Below are 22,216 nucleotides of genomic sequence, written 5' to 3' on the forward strand. Positions count from 1 at the left end.
CTTTATAGCTTCCTGGCTGAGAAGGCGGTGTTTGCGAGGGCGAGAAGCTAATGAAATGGCTGAAATTACTAAGGGTAGCTTGTAATTGATCAGGAAATAAAAATAGTCCATCCCTGTGTTGCTCGGTGAAAATGACCCAGTAGGAAGACTAAATGGGGCTTTGAAAAACCTGTACTTGCTTCACTTCCTATCTGCCAGGACTGTTCAGGGAGCAGTGAGGGGCAAAAGAAGTAACTCCATCACGATGGAAACCCAGTTCAGAAGAAAAGATCATGTGTAGCTTCCTCCTGCAAATTAAATTCGTTTTCTGCTGCCAGGCCAGCAGGGGCTGTGAATTCTTGAATGGGATGTCTGTGGTGGGGAGGGGCAGAGGCAACTCTGGGTAACTGTCCTGACAAGCTAAGAGAAATGACATCGGGTGTGGCTGAAGGCTGGCGGCTGGCTGCTTCTGGGATAAATGTTCCCAATGACTTTGGAGGACTCAGGAATGAAAGGATAAAAATCACCCTGAATATTGGAACGCATAAAGGCTATTTTCAGGCCACGCAATACTAGCTTGAAACATATGTCTCTTCCCAGTTTGTTTTATTCTTCCTGTTTTGTTGTTATTATTTTTTTAATCCTCTCATTCTCTTCATGGAGAATGAGGTGGGTAATTGATTTCTTTATCAAGATGCCTGGGCGATACATTTTTCACGGCTTTCAGGGAGCACAGAAAATCTAAAACCATTGTCTGGCAGAGGCAGCTTTCAGCTGCAATCATCTTTATTATCAGGTAAACCTGCTGGCATATGTTCTGCAAATTTTATTCAGAAGCGTTGTCTTTTACTGGTCAAGTACCATTCTTTGTGATTGCGTTATCCAAAAATAGAAAAAGAATTTTTAACAATGATCGACATAAAGCTTGTTAGATCATTTTCAATGGTAATGAATTGGTTCCTGAAGATTTGATTAAAGAGGAAACTAGGTCAATTTGAGCAGAGTCCAAATGAGGCAGAAAGAAAGTCCATAGAGGGGGAGGAAAAAAAAGGAAGTTGAGGAAACACAGACATAGTAAAAGAAGAAATTTGAAGAGTATAAAAATCACAAAGAAAAAACGAATCAACCTTGCATATTTTCTCTGGAGAGATATACATATGCAAATGTTAGAAAAGGGACTAGAAACTTTACTAATTGATAATAATAGTATCAGTTGAGAATAACTTTGTTGCAGAAAGGGTGAGGAGAGCTGATTAAAGAAGACAAAACATAGCTATATATAATTTTCCTATTCCTTGTATCACTTATTTATTTTTTATTAATTTTGATTGCAATATAATTTACATACCAGGACTTCCCTGGTGGTCCCATGGTTAAGACTCCTCACTCCCAATGCAGGGGGCCCAGGGTTCCATCCCTGGTTGGGGAACTAAGATCCCACATGCTGCAACTAAGCCTGCGTGCCACGACGAACACCCAGCACAGCCTAAATAAATAAATAATAAATTTTAAAATATAATTTAAAATAAAATTTGCCCTTTAAAATAATTGTACAATTCAGTGGGTTTTACTGTATTCACAAGGTTGTGCAACCATCACCACTATCTAATTCCAGAGCATTTCCATCACCCCAGAAAGGAGCCTTATAACCGTTGGCAGTCACTCCCAATTTCCCCTTTCCCATCTCCTGGCAACCACTAATCTACTTTCTGTCTCTATGAATTTGCTTATTCTGGACATTTCACATATTGAAGTCATACAATATGTGGCCTTTTGTGTCTGGCTTCTTTCATTAAGCACCACTTTTTTAATTGTGGGAAAATATATGTAAGATAAAATCCATTTACCATTTTAACCATTTAAAACTGTCTAGTTCAGTGGCATTAAGTACATTCACACTGTTATACGATCATCATCCTATCTTCCCCTCCAGAACTTTATCACCATCCCAAACTGAAACTCTGTACCCATTAAGCACTAACTCCCCATTTCCTTCCTCCCACAGCCCCTGGCAACCGCCATGCCACTTTCTGTCTCTATGAATTTGACTATTCTAGGGTCTCCATATAAGTGGAATTGTATAGTATTTATCCTTTTGTGTCTGGCTTATTTCACTTGGCACGGCTTCAAGGTTCAACCATGTTGCAGCATATGTCAGAATTTCCTTCCTTTGAAAGATCTAATAGGGGACTTCCCTGGCAGTCCAGCGGTTAATACTCCTTGCTTCCATCACAGGGGGCCCAGGTTGGATCCCTGGGTGGGGAACTAAGATCCTGCATGCCTTGTGGTGCGGCCAAAAAATAAATCATTTAATAAAAGATTGAATAATGTTCCAATGTATGGATATATCCATTCATGATTTGATGGACATTCAGTTGTTTTCACTTTGTGGCAATTATGAATAATGCTGATATGAACATCTGTGTACAAGTTTTTGCATCAACATGTTTTCAAATCTCCTGGCTATATACCTAGAAATAGAATTCCTGGGTCACATAGCAAGTCATGTTTAACCTTTTGAGGAGCTGCCAATGTGTTTTCCACAGTGCTGCATCATTTTACACTCTCACCAACAATATATAAGTGTTCAGGGACTTCCTTGGTGGCACAGTGGTTAAAACTCTAAGCTCCCAGTGCAGGGGGCCTGGGTTCAATCCCTGGTTAGGGAACTAGATCCCACATGTATGCTGCAACTAAGAGTTTGCATGCCACAACTAAGGAGCCCATGAGCTGCAGCTAAGGAGCCTACCTGCTGCAACTAAGATGCGGCACAACCAAATAAAAATAGATCTTTTAAATGTATATATATAAGGGTACTAATTTCCCCACATCCACCAACACTTGTTATTTTCCTTTTTGAAAAAATTACAGGGCTTCCCTGCTGGCGCAGTGTTTAAGAATCCGCCTGCCAATGCAGGGGACACGGGTTTGAGCCCTGGTCTGGGAAGATCCCACATGCTGTGGAGCAACTAAGCCTGTGCACCACAACTACTGAGCCTACACTCTAGAGCCCACGAGCCACAACTGTTGAGCCCATGCACAGCAACTACTGAAGCCCATGAGCTTAGAACCCGAGCTCTGCAACAACAGAAACCACTGCAATAAGAAGCCCACGCACTGCAATGAAGAGTAGCCCCTGCTCTCCGCAACTACAGAAAGCCCACTCACAGCAATGAAGACCCAATGCAGCCAATAAATAAAAAATAAAATAAATAAATTTATTAAAAATAAATAAATAAAAATAAAAAAATTACAGCCATCCTAGTAGATCTCACTGTGGTTTAGATTTGAATTTTATAATGTTTTAATTGTTTAAATCAGGAGAAGATATTAATTCTTTCCTTGTATAACTAATAAAATAATTATTTTACAGAAGAAGTTCATCGAATGTAAAGAACAAAACATATCTAAGGCGCTGCCACTGCAAAGAGGAGGTTATTCACTCAGCTAACAGAGTTTAAGGGTAAGTCAGAGAAAGGCTCAAGGCTGATGGGAAATGCCGTGTTTTCCCTAGGGAGACGATGATAGAGATTTAATCTCTACATACTGAAAAGATAATAATCAAAAGACAAACTTTTTGAAAACGTCCCACGTTACCAGGCTCTGTGTTAAATGCATTATGTGTATTTTTTTTCATTAGACTTAAAACCATCCTAAGCAATAAGTACTATTTTTGTAAAATTTTATTTTTATTTATTTATTTATTTATTTATTTATTTATTTATTTATTTATTTTTGGCTGTGTTGAGTCTTTGTTGCTGTGAACAGGGCTTTCTCTAGTTTCAGAGAGCAGCGGCTACTCTTCGTTGTGGTGCACCAGCTTCTCAGTGCGGTGGTTTCTCTTGTTTTGGAGCTCAGGCTCTAGGCGTGCGGGCTTCAGTAGTTGCAGTACATAGGCTCTGTAGTTGTGGCGCACGGGTTTAGTTGCTCTGCGGCATGTGGAATCATCCGGGGCCAGGGCTCAAACCCACGTCCCCTGCATTGGCAGGTGGATTCTTAACCACTGTGCCACCAGGGAAGTCCCAATAAGTTCTATTTAAAATTTTTGTTTAACAGCTGAGAAAACGAGGGCTTAGAGAGGTAAAGAATTATGCAAATCATGCTATTAATTGGTAGCCTCAGGACTGAATCCAGACCTGATTCCTGAGTATTAACATTGGACTATTCCGTGTCACTTTACACACGCTTCTCAGTGTTCTCCTATTAATAAAATAATAAATAATCATAGAATCATAATCATTATTATTATCCCTAACTTTATTCAGTGTTTGCTGAGTTTCAAGCACTGTACTGGTCTCCTCATGTACGTTCTTTTATTTAATACGCATAGCAACCCTATGAGATGGGTACAGTGGTCATCATTCCCATTGTACATGTGACAAAAGAGAGGTCAAGAAACCTGCCCTGGATTACAGATTTGCTCAACACATTTAGTGTTTTGTTTTGTTTGGGTTTTTCTGGCCACACTACGTGGCATGTGGGATCTTAGTTACCTGACCAGGGATGGAACCTGTGCCGCCTGCAGTGGAAGCGCAGAGTCTTAATCACTGGACCACCAGGGAATTCACCATGTAGTCTTACTGTTTCTGAACATGCTGGGTCCACTCTATCCAGAATGTTCTTCTTCGGATTGTTACTAGATGGCTTCTTTAATGTCCAGATTTGAACTAGAATGTCACCTCCTCACAGAAGCCTTCCCTCCCCACCCCACCCAAAGTAGCATTGCATGTACTTCAAGCATATAGTAGGTGCTCAGTAAATACTCAGTGAGTGAGTAGGTGACGGCATCCGTGACATTCCTACCCCCCTAAATTTGCTTCCTGCAGTCCCACAGTCCAGAGCAGCTGGTCCGCCTGGATCAAGTCCTTCCTCCCTGGCCTCTGATGATGTCACCTTCTCTGAGTACGTACAAGACCGTCAGCCCTCATCCAACAAATTGTTCCAGTTCCTTCAATCCTGTAATAATCCTTCACTCTTCAGCTACTTAAGTCTCCTAGTCTCCTTTTGCACATTCAACAACAAATCTCTCGTCTCTACCCCATTCTGCTAGGAGGTGAATAAGACGCATTTCTACCCTTGGCGGGCTCCCGCCACTTGCAGGTGGAACAGATGTGTAAACAAGTAAATACAACACAGTGGGAGAAATGCAAAAGAGACACACGTGATGACTCGAGCAACGCATACAACCAGAAATAGAGAGATGCGATGTGAGGCTCGGGGAGGCTCAGTAGAGCAAACCTGGGCAAGTGACAACGCGGGCCCTGAACTAATAAAAATTTCTCATCATCATATTTTAAAAGACGTGTAGTGGTGCTGGTTTCGAGTCCTGGCTCCATCATGCTCTAGCTATGGGCAAATGACATGGCCCTGGGCTCCAGTTCCTACCTAAAGAAAATAATATCTACTCCAGTGTGGTGCTTTAATATAGAGGATTAAATGAGATAATATCTCAAAATGCATACACTCCATCAATGATAATTTTTAATTACTGTTGAGAAAAATTTTAATACAAAAACCTTTTAGCACAAAGATATTCATGAAGTGTTATTTGTAATAGGAAAAACATTGAAATAAACTCAAAATCCTCCTGGAATATTATGCAGCCATTAAATTGGGAGACTGTATTATAGAATTACAGATACAAAAGCCCGAGACAAAACTGTGTATGTGGGGTCATCTTGGCTATGTAATTATATTCCAAAAGTCCCCAGGCCCCTCCAGCCTGTGGGTTTAAATGAGGCCACATTCACCTTGTACCCAAATTTCTCTGCCTCATTGCTCCCACCTGCTCCTGCGGATCTTTGCAAATGTTCTGGGGGCCCCAGGGAGTAGTTAGAGCATATCTGCTTCCCCCTGCCACCCCAACATTCATAAAATATCTGTACTTATAGACACAGCCACTCTTCTCAGACCTTTGCCCTCGCCAGTACTTCATGGTGCACACCTCTGTGGAGGCTGACCAATCACTGGGTTTGCCCGGATGCAAGAGGTTTCCTGGGATGCAAGACTCAGGCTAAAACTGGGAAAGTTCTTGGCAAATTGGGATAAGTTGGCGACCTATCTCACTGCGCGGAATACTTCCAAAGATGCAAACATTTTAGGTCCCAAATGGCGTTTGTTTTCTCAGCTGGAGCCAGGCTGTGTTCCTTCCCTAAATAAAGACTGATGAGTGAGCAGAATATTTGTTTTTGTTTTTAGAATATTTGTTTTTAATTCAGACGGCTTTTATCTCTGGTACCAGGGAAGTAAGAAAACTAATCAAATGATTGCTTGAGAAACAGGTGATCAGAGCACAGATCGGGACAAGAGATGCTGGTTTTGGAAACATGAGCTCATTGGGTGGCAACTGAAGTCACAGGAGAGGGTCCTGGGGATGTATAAGTAGGATGGAAGCTTGAGGGTAATAACTTTAGAGCCAGTAGCTGGAGGGTGACAAGTCCACAAAAGAAACTGAGGGGATTTGTCAAAGAGATTGAGGAAAAGTAGGATTTGAGGTTCGCAGGTCTGGGGCACAGTTTCCTCAATCAGCCCTTCATTTCCTTTTGACTATGCCTTACCCCAAAGCCAATACTGACTGAACATTCTCTACGTCATCGAATAGACTTCTCTTCCTGTTCTTCTGTCTCTGAAATGTAAATGATTCTCCAAGGTCTATATGAGGTGCTGTTTTTTCTCTCTGCACTGTCTTTCATAGTAGTGTGATTTATCCATGTGGCTGCCATTTTCATCTCAATGAGGCTGGCTCCAAATCATACCACTAGTTTTAATTTCACTAGAGCTCTGGTCCACATTTCAAATTGTCTCCTAGACATTTCTACCTCATTTTCCCAGCAGTAAGCCAAATCCAGCCTACCTAAATAAGAAGCATCTCAGGATCATACTCATAGATGCTAGCATTTAAGGAACCATAGAGATTATCTAGTCCAGACCTGCTGAACCAGGGAGCTGTGACACACACTAGTGCACAGTGAATGAGGTTATGGGCAGGGGGGAGATGTTCATACTCCCAGCCCCACAGTGGCTGGAGCCTCTGGACCAGTCGCCCCTGTTCACTATGGCCTCACCCTCTGATGGCTGTAAGAGAGGAGGGCGGGGTCTGAAAGTGAGCAAGAGGTCACCATCGGCAGCCAGATGCAGGGCACATTGTTGCCTACACAGAGATGCTGGAGGAGTTTGTGTCCCAGGTGCCCAAGGAATATAGGGAGTAACCCAGTGGGCGGGGAGTTGTGAATGAGTGAGTGTGTGTGGTGGTGGTTCTGGTGCAGGCAGCTCAGAAACTCCATCTTCACATACTTTTATGTTGGATAATGTTGTCTATTTGTGGCCGATGCCCAAACTGTGAAGTGACTATTCTAATTGTGTAAACTAGGGCTTCATCATTGTTTTGAAATACCAGCTATGAACAAGTCTGATTGGATCAAAAATCCACAAGAAATTTTATAAGCACATTTGTCAATGAAAGAAAAGGAAGAGCATTAAACATAACTTAAATATAATTTCTACTGTTGTAAATGTTTGAATTGTTATAAAAGATGGTTTAAATTTCTTTGTATCACCTACTGCTGTACAGTTTCTTGTCATTTAAAGAGATCACTGTTCAAGAGTCTTAATCAGGAATGAGCTATTTAAAACACAAAGCTGAGAATTTAAAATTAGGTACTAGGATTCAAGTTCAATTTTCTCATTTAATAAAAATAACTTTTTGAAAAGTGTTAACATTCACTACTTAATATCTTCTGTAATGCTGTGCATTTAATTTAAATTTTTATTATAATCATATTCTATAAAGTAAACATTTTATCACACTCAGTAAGCTCCTCTAATTTTCATTGGGTGCTATAATGTGAAAGGGTTGGAAAGTACAGATCTAACCCGGCCCCCTTAACTTATTTGTGAGGAAACTGGGGCCCAATCGGGGTGACTCGTTTAAGGTCACAGAGCTAATCACTTCCTTCCTAAACCAACTCCTGTGCTGACTTTCTGAGTCTTAACTATAGGTCTGTGATACATCATTCTCCAAGTTACCCAAGTCCAAGTCAACTCACGTTCACTTTCTCTCTGTGTCGTATATCACCCAACCTACATCCTCTCTCAGATTGAAGGAACCCTTCACTTTATGGGAGCTGACACGCCAGCTACTTGCCACATTGGCCTCCAATTTATAAAAAACAGACAAACAAAAAAAACCCCACAGTATCTGCAGAGCACAGTAAAGCGAAGCACAAGAAAATGAGGTATGCCTGCATATGTATTCCCATTTTTACCACTCCTCCCTCAATTCACACCATGGCTTTATGGATAACTCCTGTGACTAGGTTGACTAAGGAAGATATTTGAGCTTGGTTTAACAGATGGTATCAGCTGGGAGTGGACTGCTAAGGTGTTCCAGCTGCACTTGGAGGTGGTCTTGAAAATGGTCTTGGAAGTGGCAAAAGGAAGTCTTCCCATTAGGCAGAGCTTTGAGCTATTTTCTTGTGGTTCTCTTTGCCCTGAGAAAGACTCTATACTAATTCATGGGCCAGGTGGGTAAGGACTTAGACTGGTGACAAGGGGGCTTGGGAGAGAGGTGGTAGATGTAGATGAACCTCTCAGAATAGACATAGAAAGCGAGAGTACTTGGATCCTACATGAATATTTATCAAAACATCCCCACTGCTAAAGAAACTTCAATAAATTAGTGAACAGGATAATGGGTCAGGTGGATGAAGACCTTTCCCTAGTCAACCCAGCGCCTACTTACTGGTGTCATGAGCTCATCACGGGCTTCTCCTCGGCAAGGCTGATCTGTCTGTTGCCACTTCAGAGTGCCCATTTTATTTTATCTTATTTTATTTTTGGCTGTACCATGTGGCATGCGGGATCTTAGTTCCCTAGCCAGGGATCAAACCTGTGGGTGAAGTGGAAACATGGAGTCTTAACCACTGGACTGCCAGGGAAGTCCCAGAATGCCCATTTTAGAAGGAATCATTATCATGTATTATTTTTGTCATGGTGATTCAGTGAGTCAACCTCATTGGGAAGAGGTTTATACTGAATATGGATTTCCTTTTCCTGCCAGCCACACCTTTACCATCCTCATCCTAAGTGGGTTTACTGAATATCTGAATATCATGGTATCTTATACATCATGGCATCTTAGTTCAGGCTGCTATCACAAATTCTCATAGCCTGTGAGCTTATAGACAATAGAAATTTATTTCTCACAATCTGGAAGCTGGACGTCTGAGATCAGGATGCCAATGTAATTGGGTTCTAGTGAGAGCAGACTACCGACTTCTCATTACATCCTCACATAGAGGAGAGCAGAGATGGGAAGCAGGCTCTCTCATAATCTTATAAGGGCACTAATCCCATTCATGAGGGCTCCACCCTCATGATCTCATCTAATCCTAAGTACCTCTCAAAGGCCCCATCGCCTAATACATCACATTAGGGGGAGGATTTCATCTTATGAATTTTGTGGAGACACAAACATTTAGTCCGTAACAGCATCTGACCAAGGAATTAACTTTACAGTGAAATAAGTAAAGAAACTGGCTCTCCTATCAGATTCACAAGCCCCATCATGGACCCCAACAACCAGAAGCAGCTGGCTTTAAGGAATAGTGGAATGACCCAGGGAATTCATGCCTACTGAGCTGGCTGGAGGACAAGAGTTGAGAGCTTGGATTCTATTCACAAAGGTTCCTGGGTATCCTCAGGGGAAATGGTTCCAGGACAGCTCTCCTGGCACCCTCCCACCCCCAGATAGCAAAACCCAAGCATGCTAAATTCCCTTATATAAATTGGCATAGTATTTGCATATAACCTACACACATTCTCCCATATACTTTAAATCATCTCTAGATCACTTATAATACCTAATGAGAACTTATTTTAGTTATTATTTATTTATTTTATTTTTTTATTATTTATTTATTTTAAATTTAAAAATAATTATTTATTTTAAATTTAAAAATAATAATTTATTTATTTTTATTTTATTTATTGGCTGTGTTGTGTCTTCGTTGCTGAGCACAGGCTTTCTCTAGTTGCGCAAGCAGGGGCTACTCTTCGTTGTGGTGTGCAGGCTTCTCATTGTGGTGTCTTTTCTTGTCGTGAAGCATGGGCTCTAGCTCTAAGCGCCTGGCTTTAGCAGTTGTGGCACATGGGCTCAATAGTTGTGGCTCTTGGGCTCTGGAGTGCAGGTTCAGTACTTGTGGTGCACAGGCTTAGCTGCTTTGCGGCACGTGGGATCTTCCCGGAGCAGGGATTGAACCTGTGTGCCCTACGTTGGCAGGCAGATTTTTAACCACTGCGCCACCAGGAAAGCCCAAGAACCTATTTTAAAGTAGGTTTCCTCTGTTATTAGATTGTAAACTCTGAAGGCTATCACCATTTTTAATATCTTTCTAAGTGCATAGTATTGTACTTTAGTGCAGGATACAGGTTGCAAACTTGTAGATTCTGGGCTATATCTGAACTGCATTAATTTTTTTCCCCATCTTTATTGGAGTTTAATTGCTTTACTGAACCGCATTAATTTGGATCAATCTGAAGTGTTGTTTCTTTTTTTTAAACTGACAGTTGCTAACGTTTAAAAACCAAAAGATTTCATGTGAAATGTACATTTCCACCTTCTCTTGAGAAATTTGAAGATCTGGCCGTTTTAGGCCCACATTCCCAAAGCTGCCCTCCTTAAACAAAACAGGCACTTCCATCTGCCAAAGTCCTCACCTTGCCCACTTGATTTACTTTCATTAGTCACTTGGTCCCTGAAGGCATATGTTTGCCACCCTTGCTGCTCAATGGAACTATATTGAATAAATGAATCTGGCAATTAATGCTTGTATGTTCGTTTTCATTTCACATGTGCATTCTATCCTTCTAACTCCGTTATAATAAGCCACTTGGTGGACAGAATCCTGTTAACTATTTTTCCTTAAATCACTTTTCGGTGGTCACATGCTTCCATAAACATTAATACGTTTATAAAACCCTGCTCCTAGCCCCAGACCACTGCGAGTTGAGTCTCCCTGCTTTGCTCTGGGGGATGCCTAAAATTTCATCATTATGATTCGTGCCCTGGGTTTTGTTACTTGTCAGGTAAAGAGATTAAAATTATTTCCTGATGACACAAACACACAACATTGCTAAGTAGGTATCAGGCGGGAAGTTATCCTTTCTACAGCAAATAGAAAAGTTGTTTCTGAGGTGGTCAAGTTTCTGGCTGGGACACTGGGAAAGGTGGAGGAGACCTGAATTGTTCTGAAGTTTATCGATGGCTTTCTGGGTGGGGATTTTATCCCAAGAGTCTCAGAGCGACCCTCCCTCCGGGGCTGGCAGCTTCGGGCGTGGCTGCTGGCACAGCCCCTGAGCAGTTGTCATTGGGATCACTTTCAGGACTCTCTAGAGCCAAGTCTTCGAAGTTTCACATTTCTGGGGGTTCGTGTCCCCGCCCCCAGGTAATTTCCCTCCTTCGCTGGCGCTGCCCTGCCCCCTCGGTCGCTGGAGTCGCCCCCTGCGCGATATACCCTCTCTGGCTCTTTCAGCATCACTTTCCCCACGGGGGCAAGAGGGGGACGAATTTGGGGGCTTCCCTGCCCTCGCCTCGGAGCCGGGGAAGGGGAGACGGGGGAAGGAGGACCATGAGCTCAGGCTCGGCAGCCGGTTCCCGAGGCCTTCGACCCGGGACACCTCGCGAGGGAGCGACCCTCTCCCCAGCGTCGCTGGCGGCTGCGGTCCAGCCAAGCCGCGCGGAGGCGCCCGGGGCTCCCCGCCCCCGACCCGGCGCTCCCGCGCTCCCCCTAGCGGCCGCCGCGCGGCCTCGCTCCGTCCCAAGCTCGTCGGCGGCGCAGCTCACGTGACCGCGCTCCGGGCCTGCGGCCGCTGTCGGTTCCCCCAGTCACCGAGCGAGAGGGAAGAAACAAGATGGCGGCTGAAGGCGATCCGGAGTGGGCCCCCAGCAATTCGGATTGAGCCTTCTCCCTCCACCCGCTTCCGCCGGCCGGGCCCCTCCCGCCCGGCCCCGCGGGCCTCCCCACCCGGCCCCGGCGCACCCCCCCGCCGCCCCTCAGCCCGCCCCTCCCCCCTCCGCTTTCCCTTCTCCCCCCCCCCCCCCCCCGCCCGCCTCGGCTCCAACATGAGGGGCCGGCGGGGCAGGCCGCCCAAGCAGCCCGCGGCTCCCGCTGCGGAGCGCTGCGCCCCGGCCCCGCCGCCGCCGCCGCCGCCGCCGCCCACGTCCGGACCCATCGGGGGGCTCCGCTCGCGGCACCGCGGCAGCAGCCGGGGCAGGTGGGCCGCCGCCCAGGCTGAGGTGGCGCCCAAGACGCGGCTGAGCTCGCCCAGGGGGGGCAGCAGTAGCCGGAGGAAGCCGCCGCCGCCGCCGCCGCCGCCGCCGGCCCCCCCCAGCACCAGCGCCCCGGGCCGGGGGGGGCGAGGAGGCGGGGGCGGCAGGACGGGGGGCGGGGGCGGCGGCGGCCACCTGGCCCGGACCACCCCGGCCCGGAGGGCCGTCAACAAAGTGGTGTACGATGACCACGAGAGCGAGGAGGAGGAGGAGGAGGAGGACATGGTCTCCGAGGAGGAGGAGGAGGAGGACGGCGACGCCGAGGAGACCCAGGATTCCGAGGACGACGAGGAGGATGAGATGGAAGAGGACGACGATGACTCCGATTATCCGGAGGAGATGGAAGACGACGACGACGACGACGCCAGCTACTGCACGGAAAGCAGCTTCAGGAGCCATAGCACCTATAGCAGCACTCCAGGTACCCACCCAGCCCAGTCGCTGCAGACTCCTTCCCCACCTCCTCCCCCTCCCCCCTCGCTCACTCCCTCTCTGGTCTCCCCCCCACGCCCACCTCCCCCCTAAACCGAGGGGAAACGCGACGGCACATCAAGTGGCAAAAAACTAGATTTACAAGAGGAAAGAGGCGCATTGTTCAAAATGGAGATTGCATTGTTGCAGTTCGCAGGCCACACACTCGCGCTCTCTCTCTCTCTCTCTCTCTCTCCCCCCCTCTCCCCCCAACCCCCTCTTTTTCCTCTTAAAAATTTGTGCCAGTGCAGTGTCTCCACCGGGCAGGGTTGAAACTTTGGCACACGCATATCCATTGCATTCATTTTTCTCCCCTTGTTTTGGTTTGGTTTTTTGGAATGAAAGAAGCCTCTTGTTTTTGCAAACCTCTTTGCATTTCTAATGTGGTTTCTTTTCGATTTTTATTCTATATCTGTTCCTAAAAAGGGAATTGAGGATTTAGACAGATTGTGCCATCCACACACACACAAAACATGCTTCTCTTCACACCCCGAGCTGTGTGGTTTTCAGAGTGTCTTAAGGAAATGGATCGGTTGGGTTAGTAGGGGAGCCTTATCTGGTCCTGTGTGTTTGTTTTTATTCTTGAGTGCTAATGGGCTCGTGCAACAGTTGCTGGTAAATGGCTGATTAAAAAGCAAAGCAGAAAAACCAAAGGAAACCAAAGCAATTTCAGCATTTCATCTGATTGGAAATCATTTTGGTAAAATGCAAAATAAAAGTAAGAGACCACAGGAACATGCGTCTTAACTAATTTGATCCCTTTGCCTGAGAAATGCAGTTTCCTGTCACCTGTTGCAAGACGTATAGTTGATCATGCAGGCGTAATTGCTGAAGATGAACTTTTGGACTAGCTTCCAAGTCACACAGCAGAAGTATAGGGAGATTTATTGCAAAATGACTTTCTTTTCATTCTGTTTCTGACAATAATAGTCCTGGACCCTGATCTGTAAGTGAATTTCTCCATGGTGACTCCTCTCCTATTTTGTCAGCGAGTTTCTCTAGGCTGGTGCTGAGATGCATTTTGTTTATTTAAAAAACACTCACATACACACACAATGGCTGCTTTGTATTAAATGCATAGTTGAGGCTTACTAAATTGTGAAAAAAAACAATTTATGGTAATAATCAACAAAATTTTTCTTTTATGTTTTTGTTAATCTGGATTAACTCAATTAGAATCCAGTTTTCAGAGCATTTACAAAGTAAAGTTCATGAGGGAATAGGATCTTAACAAAGTGTTTAAGGTGTGTCACTTGTTTTTAAAAGAGACTAGGATAGTAGAAGTGGTGAAATTTAAATGTTTCTGTTTTTTTATAAATGCTTAAATACTCATGGAAGAGTGTGAGTATTAAGTCAGATGTAAACCCATTTAGATTGTCCTAACAGCAAATGAAAAAGATAATTTCTTTTGCCTGACAGTAAGAATATGTGCCTGTCTTTGGGGTGGGGTTGGGGGAGAGCTGGCAGGAGAATGAAGGGAATGAATCAAACTGTCAAATCTTTGTATCTTGTATGTAGGAGCGGCTACACACTATTCTTCATTTCTTGCCACCTTGATTTTAGTACATCTGTTATAGTAATAGTTTTTACCTTAAGAAATCGCATGTGGTCTTTTCTACCAAGAGCCCAGAATGGCTTTGACCTGTGGAGAGTGAATTACTCTATTGGAGGAAGTTTTCTCAGGTTAGACAGAGCTAAGTAAGGCATTTTAGCAGGGTGGTTCAGCTAACTTTAACTTCTTTTTGAAGGCCTAGCAAATAGCATTTAGGGTTGAGAGCCGTGTATATGCTGAGTTAAATTACAATTTGTGGTTAGGTTTCCTTTTTTAAAAAGATGCTTGTATTTTCATGTAGCGCCATGGCGTTTTGTTTTTCCTGATGACATTCGTAGTCCACCTTGTGTATGCTTGTCCTATCTATATGTGAAATTAAGGATTGTATATCCTTCTATTAATCTTATACACCCTGCAGTTCCTAGTACAGTGTCTCGCACACAGCAGGTGCTCATTAAAGGTTGGACAGATGATTGTTAGTAGGTGGGAACTCATAATAGGTGAAGCCGGGCTAAGTCTACAGTGGGTGCCATAATTCCTAAATATTTTGGATTTGGGAAACTAAAAGTTGGTCTAATTAGATTTTGATAGTTTGACCAGCGAATGTTTTCAGTAGCAGAGTTAGTGTGTTTTGAGCTGCTGTTTCAAATTGCTTGCCAGGCATTCTCCTGTCTTTATTGGATATAGTGTTAACTTGTTAGATTAGATGTTTTACTTTTTGAAACATTATTTCTCAAGATTATCCTAAAAGGGATGATACATTTTGCATTCTATACTTTTCGGATACATCCACTTGCCTAGAATAACAATGCATGACAGTGAGTTGTTTAAGCTAATCACTTGTTTCGTTAGTTTTATTGTCTGTGCTTTTAGGTAAATGTGTGTGTGTGTGTGTATGCTTTGGAAGGAAAAATGTTCAAGGAATGGTTTAAAATATCCCCAAAGCTCATAAATAAATGTGTTTGGTGGATTTGAATCCAGCTGTATTGTCGGGGCTAAAAGAGGAATATACTTTATTGGTAATTTAGAATAAGCTGATTGCCTTTGTAAACTAGAATGTTGGCTTAAGTACTAACATATTCAATTCCTAGTATAAGACATTACTCATTCATCTGTTCATATGTTGAGTACTTTGTAGGTAATATAACTGTTGATGCGAAGACATTGGTTGATGTTACCAGCTTAATTTTCTAAAGCCATAGATTTTAAAAAGTTTATTCACTGGAGGTGAAATGTTTTTCTCTTCATGGAGAAAAATTTTAAATGGGTACATAAGGTACTCACGTGACAGATATTACTATAGAGATGACAACTTATTAATACAAAGTTGAAATCATCTAGTTTTGCTTAAGTTCAAAGCATTTAGTTGAATAAGGCTTTTATTTTTATTGTTAAAATTTAGAGATATTTCAGCCTGTAGGTTTTTGACATACGTTGCCAGTACATTGAGAAGGATTGTATAGAAAATCTGTTTTGAATAGGCGTTTGCTAAAATTCTGACAGCACCTTGAAATCAAGCATTTGCTAATTTAAAAAAGTTAAATCAGACTTTAAACGGAATAGTTCTTAGATTTAACTTGTGTGGGACTTCCGGGAATACCTAGGTGGTATTTGAAATTTGGAACTTCCGATGACTTCAGAAAGCAAAAGCCCTGGTGTTGTCTTGGAAGAGTTAGTGATTTATGTCCTCTAAGGATTATGACAGTGGAGATCAGTGGCATAGGTGCCGTGAATCAACTGTAGATTATGTGAAGCAGAATTTGTTACCAGTTAGCAGTGTTTATTCTCACAGGTGTCAACCAAATATCTTTTCAGTATACTTGCAATTCTTGATTGCCACAAGTGAGGTACAAAGTGCAGTGGAGATGTAAAGGAGGGCGGGATCATACCCTATTTGGGGGAGTTGGTGTGGGCAGATGCTTCCTGCCTGGGCTTGTGGATAGTGAGGATGGACAGAGGAAGGGAGGGAGCAGCATGAACCAAGGCACTGATTTTAGAGTGTAGGCAGTACACGCTAAAAGTAACCTGGTTTATTTAGCAAGAGCCTGAGAATGTGAATAGGAACTTAAAAAAAGTAAAGCACCATTGTTGGGCAGTACTTAGAGAACCAGGCTATAGCATTTCTCCTCTCTCCCTCATCTGTAGGGTAAGGATTGGGCTAGATCAATGATCCTCAGTCATTTTTCACTCCTGGAACACTCAAGGGATACGCTGTATTCCCAAGAGCACCATGAGGAGCATGAAACAAAACCAGATCAAACCATGGATGCTGTTAAATCACCGATGCAGCCAGCTCTTTCCCCCCAGATTGAGAGAATTAACGGAAGAGATGATTTCTGAAGCCGCCTCCCCTCCCCCCAAGTCTATCTCAGATCTGTTTCATTTGTGGGTATTGGGGATCGATCCGAAGATCTGGAAACAAGCGGAATATGATTTCAGTGGGACGTCCGGAAGTTTGGCATTGCTTCTGTTGTGCAGGATGGATTGGAAGAGGACAGATAACTGGTGGGGATCTGGATGGGTTTTGTAGCCCGGGATGGTAAGATCAATTTAGGAAGTTCTTCACAATTCTCCAGGCCTGGAGAGCATCAGAAGTTTAGACAGAAGAATGCATCAGATATGCCTCTGTAAGAGATCTGTTTTTAGGTATTAGTACCTGAAGAGGTTAAACATGAGAATTAAAAGAGAGAAAATGAGGGCGCCAAAGAGTTATTAAAAAGTTGGACAACGTGCTCTGTGGGTATTAGAGAGGTGTGTCCAAGATGTGCAATAATAGATGGTCTGTGTGGAGCTCATGCTCAGTGCTCTTCTGGTGTGTATTTGGAAGTGGAGCTGGGTATTGAAATGTGTGTGTGCAGCAGGATTGGGGATATTGAGGCCAGGAGCTCTGGTCTCTTCTGTTAGGTCTGTCTTCCCTCTCTTCAAGACCCCCTGTCCTCCCTGTGACTGCAGATCCTTGGTGGGGGGAGGGGCAGGGGTGAGAAGGTGGTGGTAGTGGTGGCATACCTGTAGTCTGGGTGACAGAGACAGGAGCAGATCCTAGCATATGCCCTCTTTTTGTTGGATAGATTTTTCCTTCCCTGCTTCTTAGCCACACTCTGGTGGTCTCTTCCTAGAAGTCTTCCCAGAGTACTGTTGCTCACCTTGGTCTCTCTTCTCTCTCTCTATCTCTTTCTTTTTCTTTTTTTGGCCGCAGCATGTAGGATCTTAGTTCCCTCCGACCAGGAATGAACCTGCGCCCCCTGCAGTAGAATTGCGGGGTCTTAACCACGGGCTCACCAGGGAAGTCCTCTCTTCTCTTTGAATGCCTGCTTATAGCAGTTATAGCCTCATCTTCATAATTTAGCACTAGTTTAGCAGCGACCCTCATTATTCTGATTTTTTTCATGCTTTCAGTTCTTTAAAATGTTAAGCCTCAGGAGGCAGAACATTTCTTTTAAAAAAAGACAAACTTACAAAATGCACTTTAAAAGTTTGACAGTAAAATCATACAGATAGTATTAAGATGCGTATAGCTAAATATAATGTTTTAATTGTTTTGTTTTATATATTTTTCTAGATACTAAGTTACTTTACTCAGGTATTTTTTGATTGCTGGATGATTTTTAAAAATAGTAACAGTAAGCGCTAACATTGGACATCTAAATTACTGAATTATTTTCAAGCAATATGTTTCAAAAATTGCATTTTAAAAAAATACAAAAAAATTGGGAATTCCCTGGTGGTCCAGTATTTGCATTTTTAAAATAGAAGCTTTATTGAGATATAGTATACGTACCATAAAATTCACACTTTAAAAAAAGTGTATTCTTCAGTGGTTTTTAGTATATTCACAGAGTTGAGAATATATCACCCCTACCTAATTCCAGAACATTTTTATCACCCCAGCAAGAAACCTGTATCCATAGCAGTCACTCCCTGTTCTCTCCATCCCCTGGCGACCAGTACTTTCATTCTCTGTTGATTTATCTCTTTTGGAACTTTCTCATGAAAGGAATTGTACATGTGGCTTCTTTCACTTAGCGTAATGCTTTCAAGGTTCATGGATCTTGGAGCATATGACAGCACGATATTTAAATGATATTCGTTATATGGAGATACCACATTGTGCTCATCCATTCATCACTTCATGGACATTTGAATTGTTTCCACTTTTTGGCTATTGTGAATAATACCGCTGCTGACCTTTGTGTATAGGTTTCTGTCTGGACAAGATGTGTTCATTTCTCTTGGGTATATCCTAGGAGTGGAATAGCTGGATTGTTACAAATACAATTTTAATAGAATCACTTTTTAAAAATAAATTTATTTATTTATTTATTTATTGGCTACATTGGGTCTTCATTGCTGTACGCGGGCTTTCTCTAGTTGTGGTGAGCAGGGGCTGCTCTTCCTTGCAGTGCATAGGCTTCTCATTGCAGTGGCCTCTCTTGTTGTGGAGCACGGGCTCTAGGCACGCAGGCTTCAGTAGTTGCAGCACATGGGCTCAGTAGTTGTGGCACATGGGCTCAATTGCTTCGAAGTATGTGGGATCCTCCCGGCCCAGGGATTGAACCCATGTCCCCTGCATTGGCAGGAGGACTCCCAACCACTGTGCCACCAGGGAAGTCCCTAATAGAATCATTTTAACCAGACTTATTTTGTTCATTACAATAGTTTTAAAACAGTTCTCTTAGGATGAATGAGAGCTGGTTTGTAAGTCTTCAAAAATATCTATGATTTTTGGATTGCTTTAGGTCAGCTTGGAGAATTTATTCCAGGGTCTGTCAGAGAAGGCGCAGTGTAAGTGGAGTCGTATTTCCGCGCAGTTGGTGTGAGGACGTGTGGCAGGCTTCAGAGGCACCCACATATGTGAGCCCACTATAGTCTTAAGCTATCTTGGTACACGAGAATCTCAGGATTCTAGATAAATCTTTCATGAATGTCAAGGATCTAGTGAGGTAGCATGTAGTGCAGAAACTTAAGGAGTGAAGGATCTGGAACCAGTCCTCATGGGTTTGAATCTGGGCTCTGTGATGATGGGCATTTTGCTCAGCTCTTTGTACCTCACTTTCCTCCCTTGTAAAATGGAGATATCGTTCAGGTATTGTTAGGGCTGAATGGTTTAATGCGTGTGAAGCGCCTAGACCAGTGCCTGGTACATGGTGAAGATTCAGTAAATAGTAGCTGTTATTGTCTGTTGATTTGTTCCTGAACTGAAAGTGGAGATTCTGTAAAGATATAGGGACCATCCTTAGAATGTAGTGAGGTGGTATTTTATTCTGTCGAAAGCTGTCAACTGACTTGCAAGATATGAAAATATTTTAAGGACCACATTTAAGTAAAAATGTAAATTAAAATAGAGCTTTATTTTCCCACCTTTAAGAGAATTACTAAATGTTTAACTTACCCATTAAAAACATTTAGTTTACCTAACATCTGATTTATTCTAGAAATATAATAAATAATACATTTACTTCAGTTATTTACAAGGGTCAGTTAAAGCAGAAAAAGTGTTCTTGATAATTCCAGCTCTCTGGTAGTTCCTCTCTTCCATGCCATTTTCCTCTGCCTGTTCCTTAAACACCAGTTTTCCAGGTTTTCAAACCAGCCCCTGGCCCTCTCAATGTCTCCCTCCTTCCCCTGAGATCTCATCTATTCTCAAGTTGTTTTTAAAAACTGCAATGAAAAATTTAAAAATAGTGCAGATTTACTCCTTTGGGAAAATACATATAATATAAAGATGAAAACAAAAATCATCTGTAATCCCACCAATCAAAAATACCCACTGGACATGTTACTACATATGTATGTATGTGTGTGTATGTGTATATATATATATTTATTCCATTAACTGTAACTTGCAGCCCACGGGATCTTTTGTTGCGTCCTGCGAACTCTTAGTTGCAGCATGTGGGATCTAGTTCCCTGACCAGGGATGGAACCTGGGCCCCATGCATTGGGAGCATGGAGTCTTAGCCAGTGGACCACCAGGGAAGTCCCTGTAGCATGCTGTTATTTACAAAGTTTTTAAAGGCTCACAGTGAACAAAAGCAGTTCCCTGTTGCACCTCTTCCCACCCTGAGACCTTTCCAGTGGCTTTCAGTTCTTGCAGCTGTTTTGGTTTTTTTTCCCTTCTGGTATTTACCATAGTCTTTTAAAATAATATCAATTTTAGACATTGCTCTCAACTTTGTTATGGTAGGTGAAAATTTAGCCCTATTATAATTTTCCTTACTTGCTCCTTATCCTCATTATGGTTCTAGCATGATATTTATATAAATCATGAGGGATTAAGTATACTGTTATAACTATGTAAATATTGTTTACAATTGAATCAAATAGTGTACTATTATTTTTGTAACTATTTTTCTGGAGTTATTACCTTATTTTTCACTTGCTTAGTGTTCTACATACCTGGCCTAGTGCACTTTCAAATCTATAAAATATCTTATCACCTATTATTTTCCAAATTCTCAAATGTTAACAATTCCGTTTATTCCCTGGCTCGTCTCCCTTCTGCAGCCCTCAGCATTTCTACTCTCACTGGAACTTGTTGCTCTGTAGGTCTGTTGAATCTCTCACTGGAACTTCTTTTTGCTGCTTCCCTGTTGATTCTGTTTCTTGGGTCCTACTGCCTCCTTGGTTACTTTCCTTTTTCAGTACAATCTCTAGTTGCTTCCTAGGAGCAGGTGCATGAGAAATAAACTTGTTTTTTTTAATCATTATATATCTGAAAACGCCCCTTTCGACCCTAATAGTTGGTAGATAGCTTGGTTGGGTGTAGGATCCTAAATTTTAAATAAGCAGTTTCACTTGAAAGGTTTGCTTTGTTGTGCTCCAGCATCAAATATTGCTGTTGAGAAGAGAAGGGTGATTCTGATTACTTCCTTCATGTCTGACCTGTTTTTTTCCCTTTTCTGAAGCTTTTAGGCTCTTTTCATGTCCTCCAATATTCTGAAGTTTTACAGGGACTGCATATCCCTTGATGTGACTCTTTTTCATTCATTATGTCTGAGTACTTGGTGGGCCCTTTTAATCTGCAGACTCATACTCTTTAGTTCTGAAAAAATGTCTTTATTATTTGCTAATTTTCCCCCAAATTTGCTCAGTTCTTTTCTTAAACTCCTAGTTAGTTACTTAGATGTTAGATCTTGTAGACTGATCTTTTGAAGTTTCTTATCGTTTTCAATTCTTTTTATCTGTTTGAGAGGTTTCTTTCTCTTTTTCTTCCAAGCTTTCCATTAAATCAGTTTTTATTTCAGCTATCAGATATTTAATTTCTGAAAGCTGTTTTCTCTGTTCCTTTTTCCTAGCATCCTGTTCATTGATACAATATCTTATGGTTCTCATTATTCATAATTTTAAAAAGTTATTGAAGGGCCTTCCCTGGTGGTCCAGTGGCTAAGACTCTGAGCTCCCAGTGCAGGGGGTCTGGGTTCAATCCTTGGTCAGGGAATTAGATCCCACATGCCGCAACTAAAGATCCTGCATGCTGCAACTAAGACCAGACTCAGCCAAATAAATAAATAAATATTGAAAAGTTATTGAAGAACAACTTACGTATATAGTAAAATTCACCCTTTTTAGTGTACAATTTTGACTCTAAGTTTTAGCAAATAACAGTCATGCAACCACCACTACCATGAAATATAGAACAGTTCCATCACCTCCCGAAAATTCCTTTGTGCTCCTGTAGTCAACCCCTTCCCCTCCGCCTTACCCCAGGCCACCACTGATCTGTTTTCTGTCCCTATAGTTTTGCCCTTTCCTGGATATCATGTAAATGGGATTGCACCCTGTGTAGCCTTTTGAATCTGGTTTCTTTTACCTAGCATAATGCATTTGAGGTTCATCCAAGATATTGCTTGTATCAATAGTTTATTCCTTTTTGTTGCTGACTAGGT

At 42.6% G+C, this 22,216-nt stretch overlaps 1 protein-coding gene across 11 annotated transcripts in view; it reads left to right on the plus strand.

The window, feature by feature from the left end:
- The first annotated feature begins 11,849 nt into the window (after nt 1–11,849).
- Nucleotides 11,850–22,216, plus strand: part of BPTF (bromodomain PHD finger transcription factor) — a 136,673-nt gene continuing 126,306 nt past the window's right edge. For 8 of the 11 annotated variants that reach the window (XM_057713988.1, XM_057713991.1, XM_057713989.1 and 5 more), the window contains exon 1: nt 11,850–12,728. In XM_057713988.1, the coding sequence (XP_057569971.1) occupies nt 12,101–12,728 (628 nt within the window). In that variant the 5' untranslated portion in view covers nt 11,850–12,100. The remainder of the gene's footprint in view (nt 12,729–22,216) is intronic. The other 3 variants (XM_057713998.1, XM_057713997.1, XM_057713999.1) reach the window with 1 other exon arrangement.

This window comes from Hippopotamus amphibius, chromosome 17 (assembly GCF_030028045.1).
Source record: "Hippopotamus amphibius kiboko isolate mHipAmp2 chromosome 17, mHipAmp2.hap2, whole genome shotgun sequence".
In the NCBI taxonomy this organism is placed as follows: Eukaryota; Metazoa; Chordata; class Mammalia; order Artiodactyla; family Hippopotamidae; genus Hippopotamus; species Hippopotamus amphibius.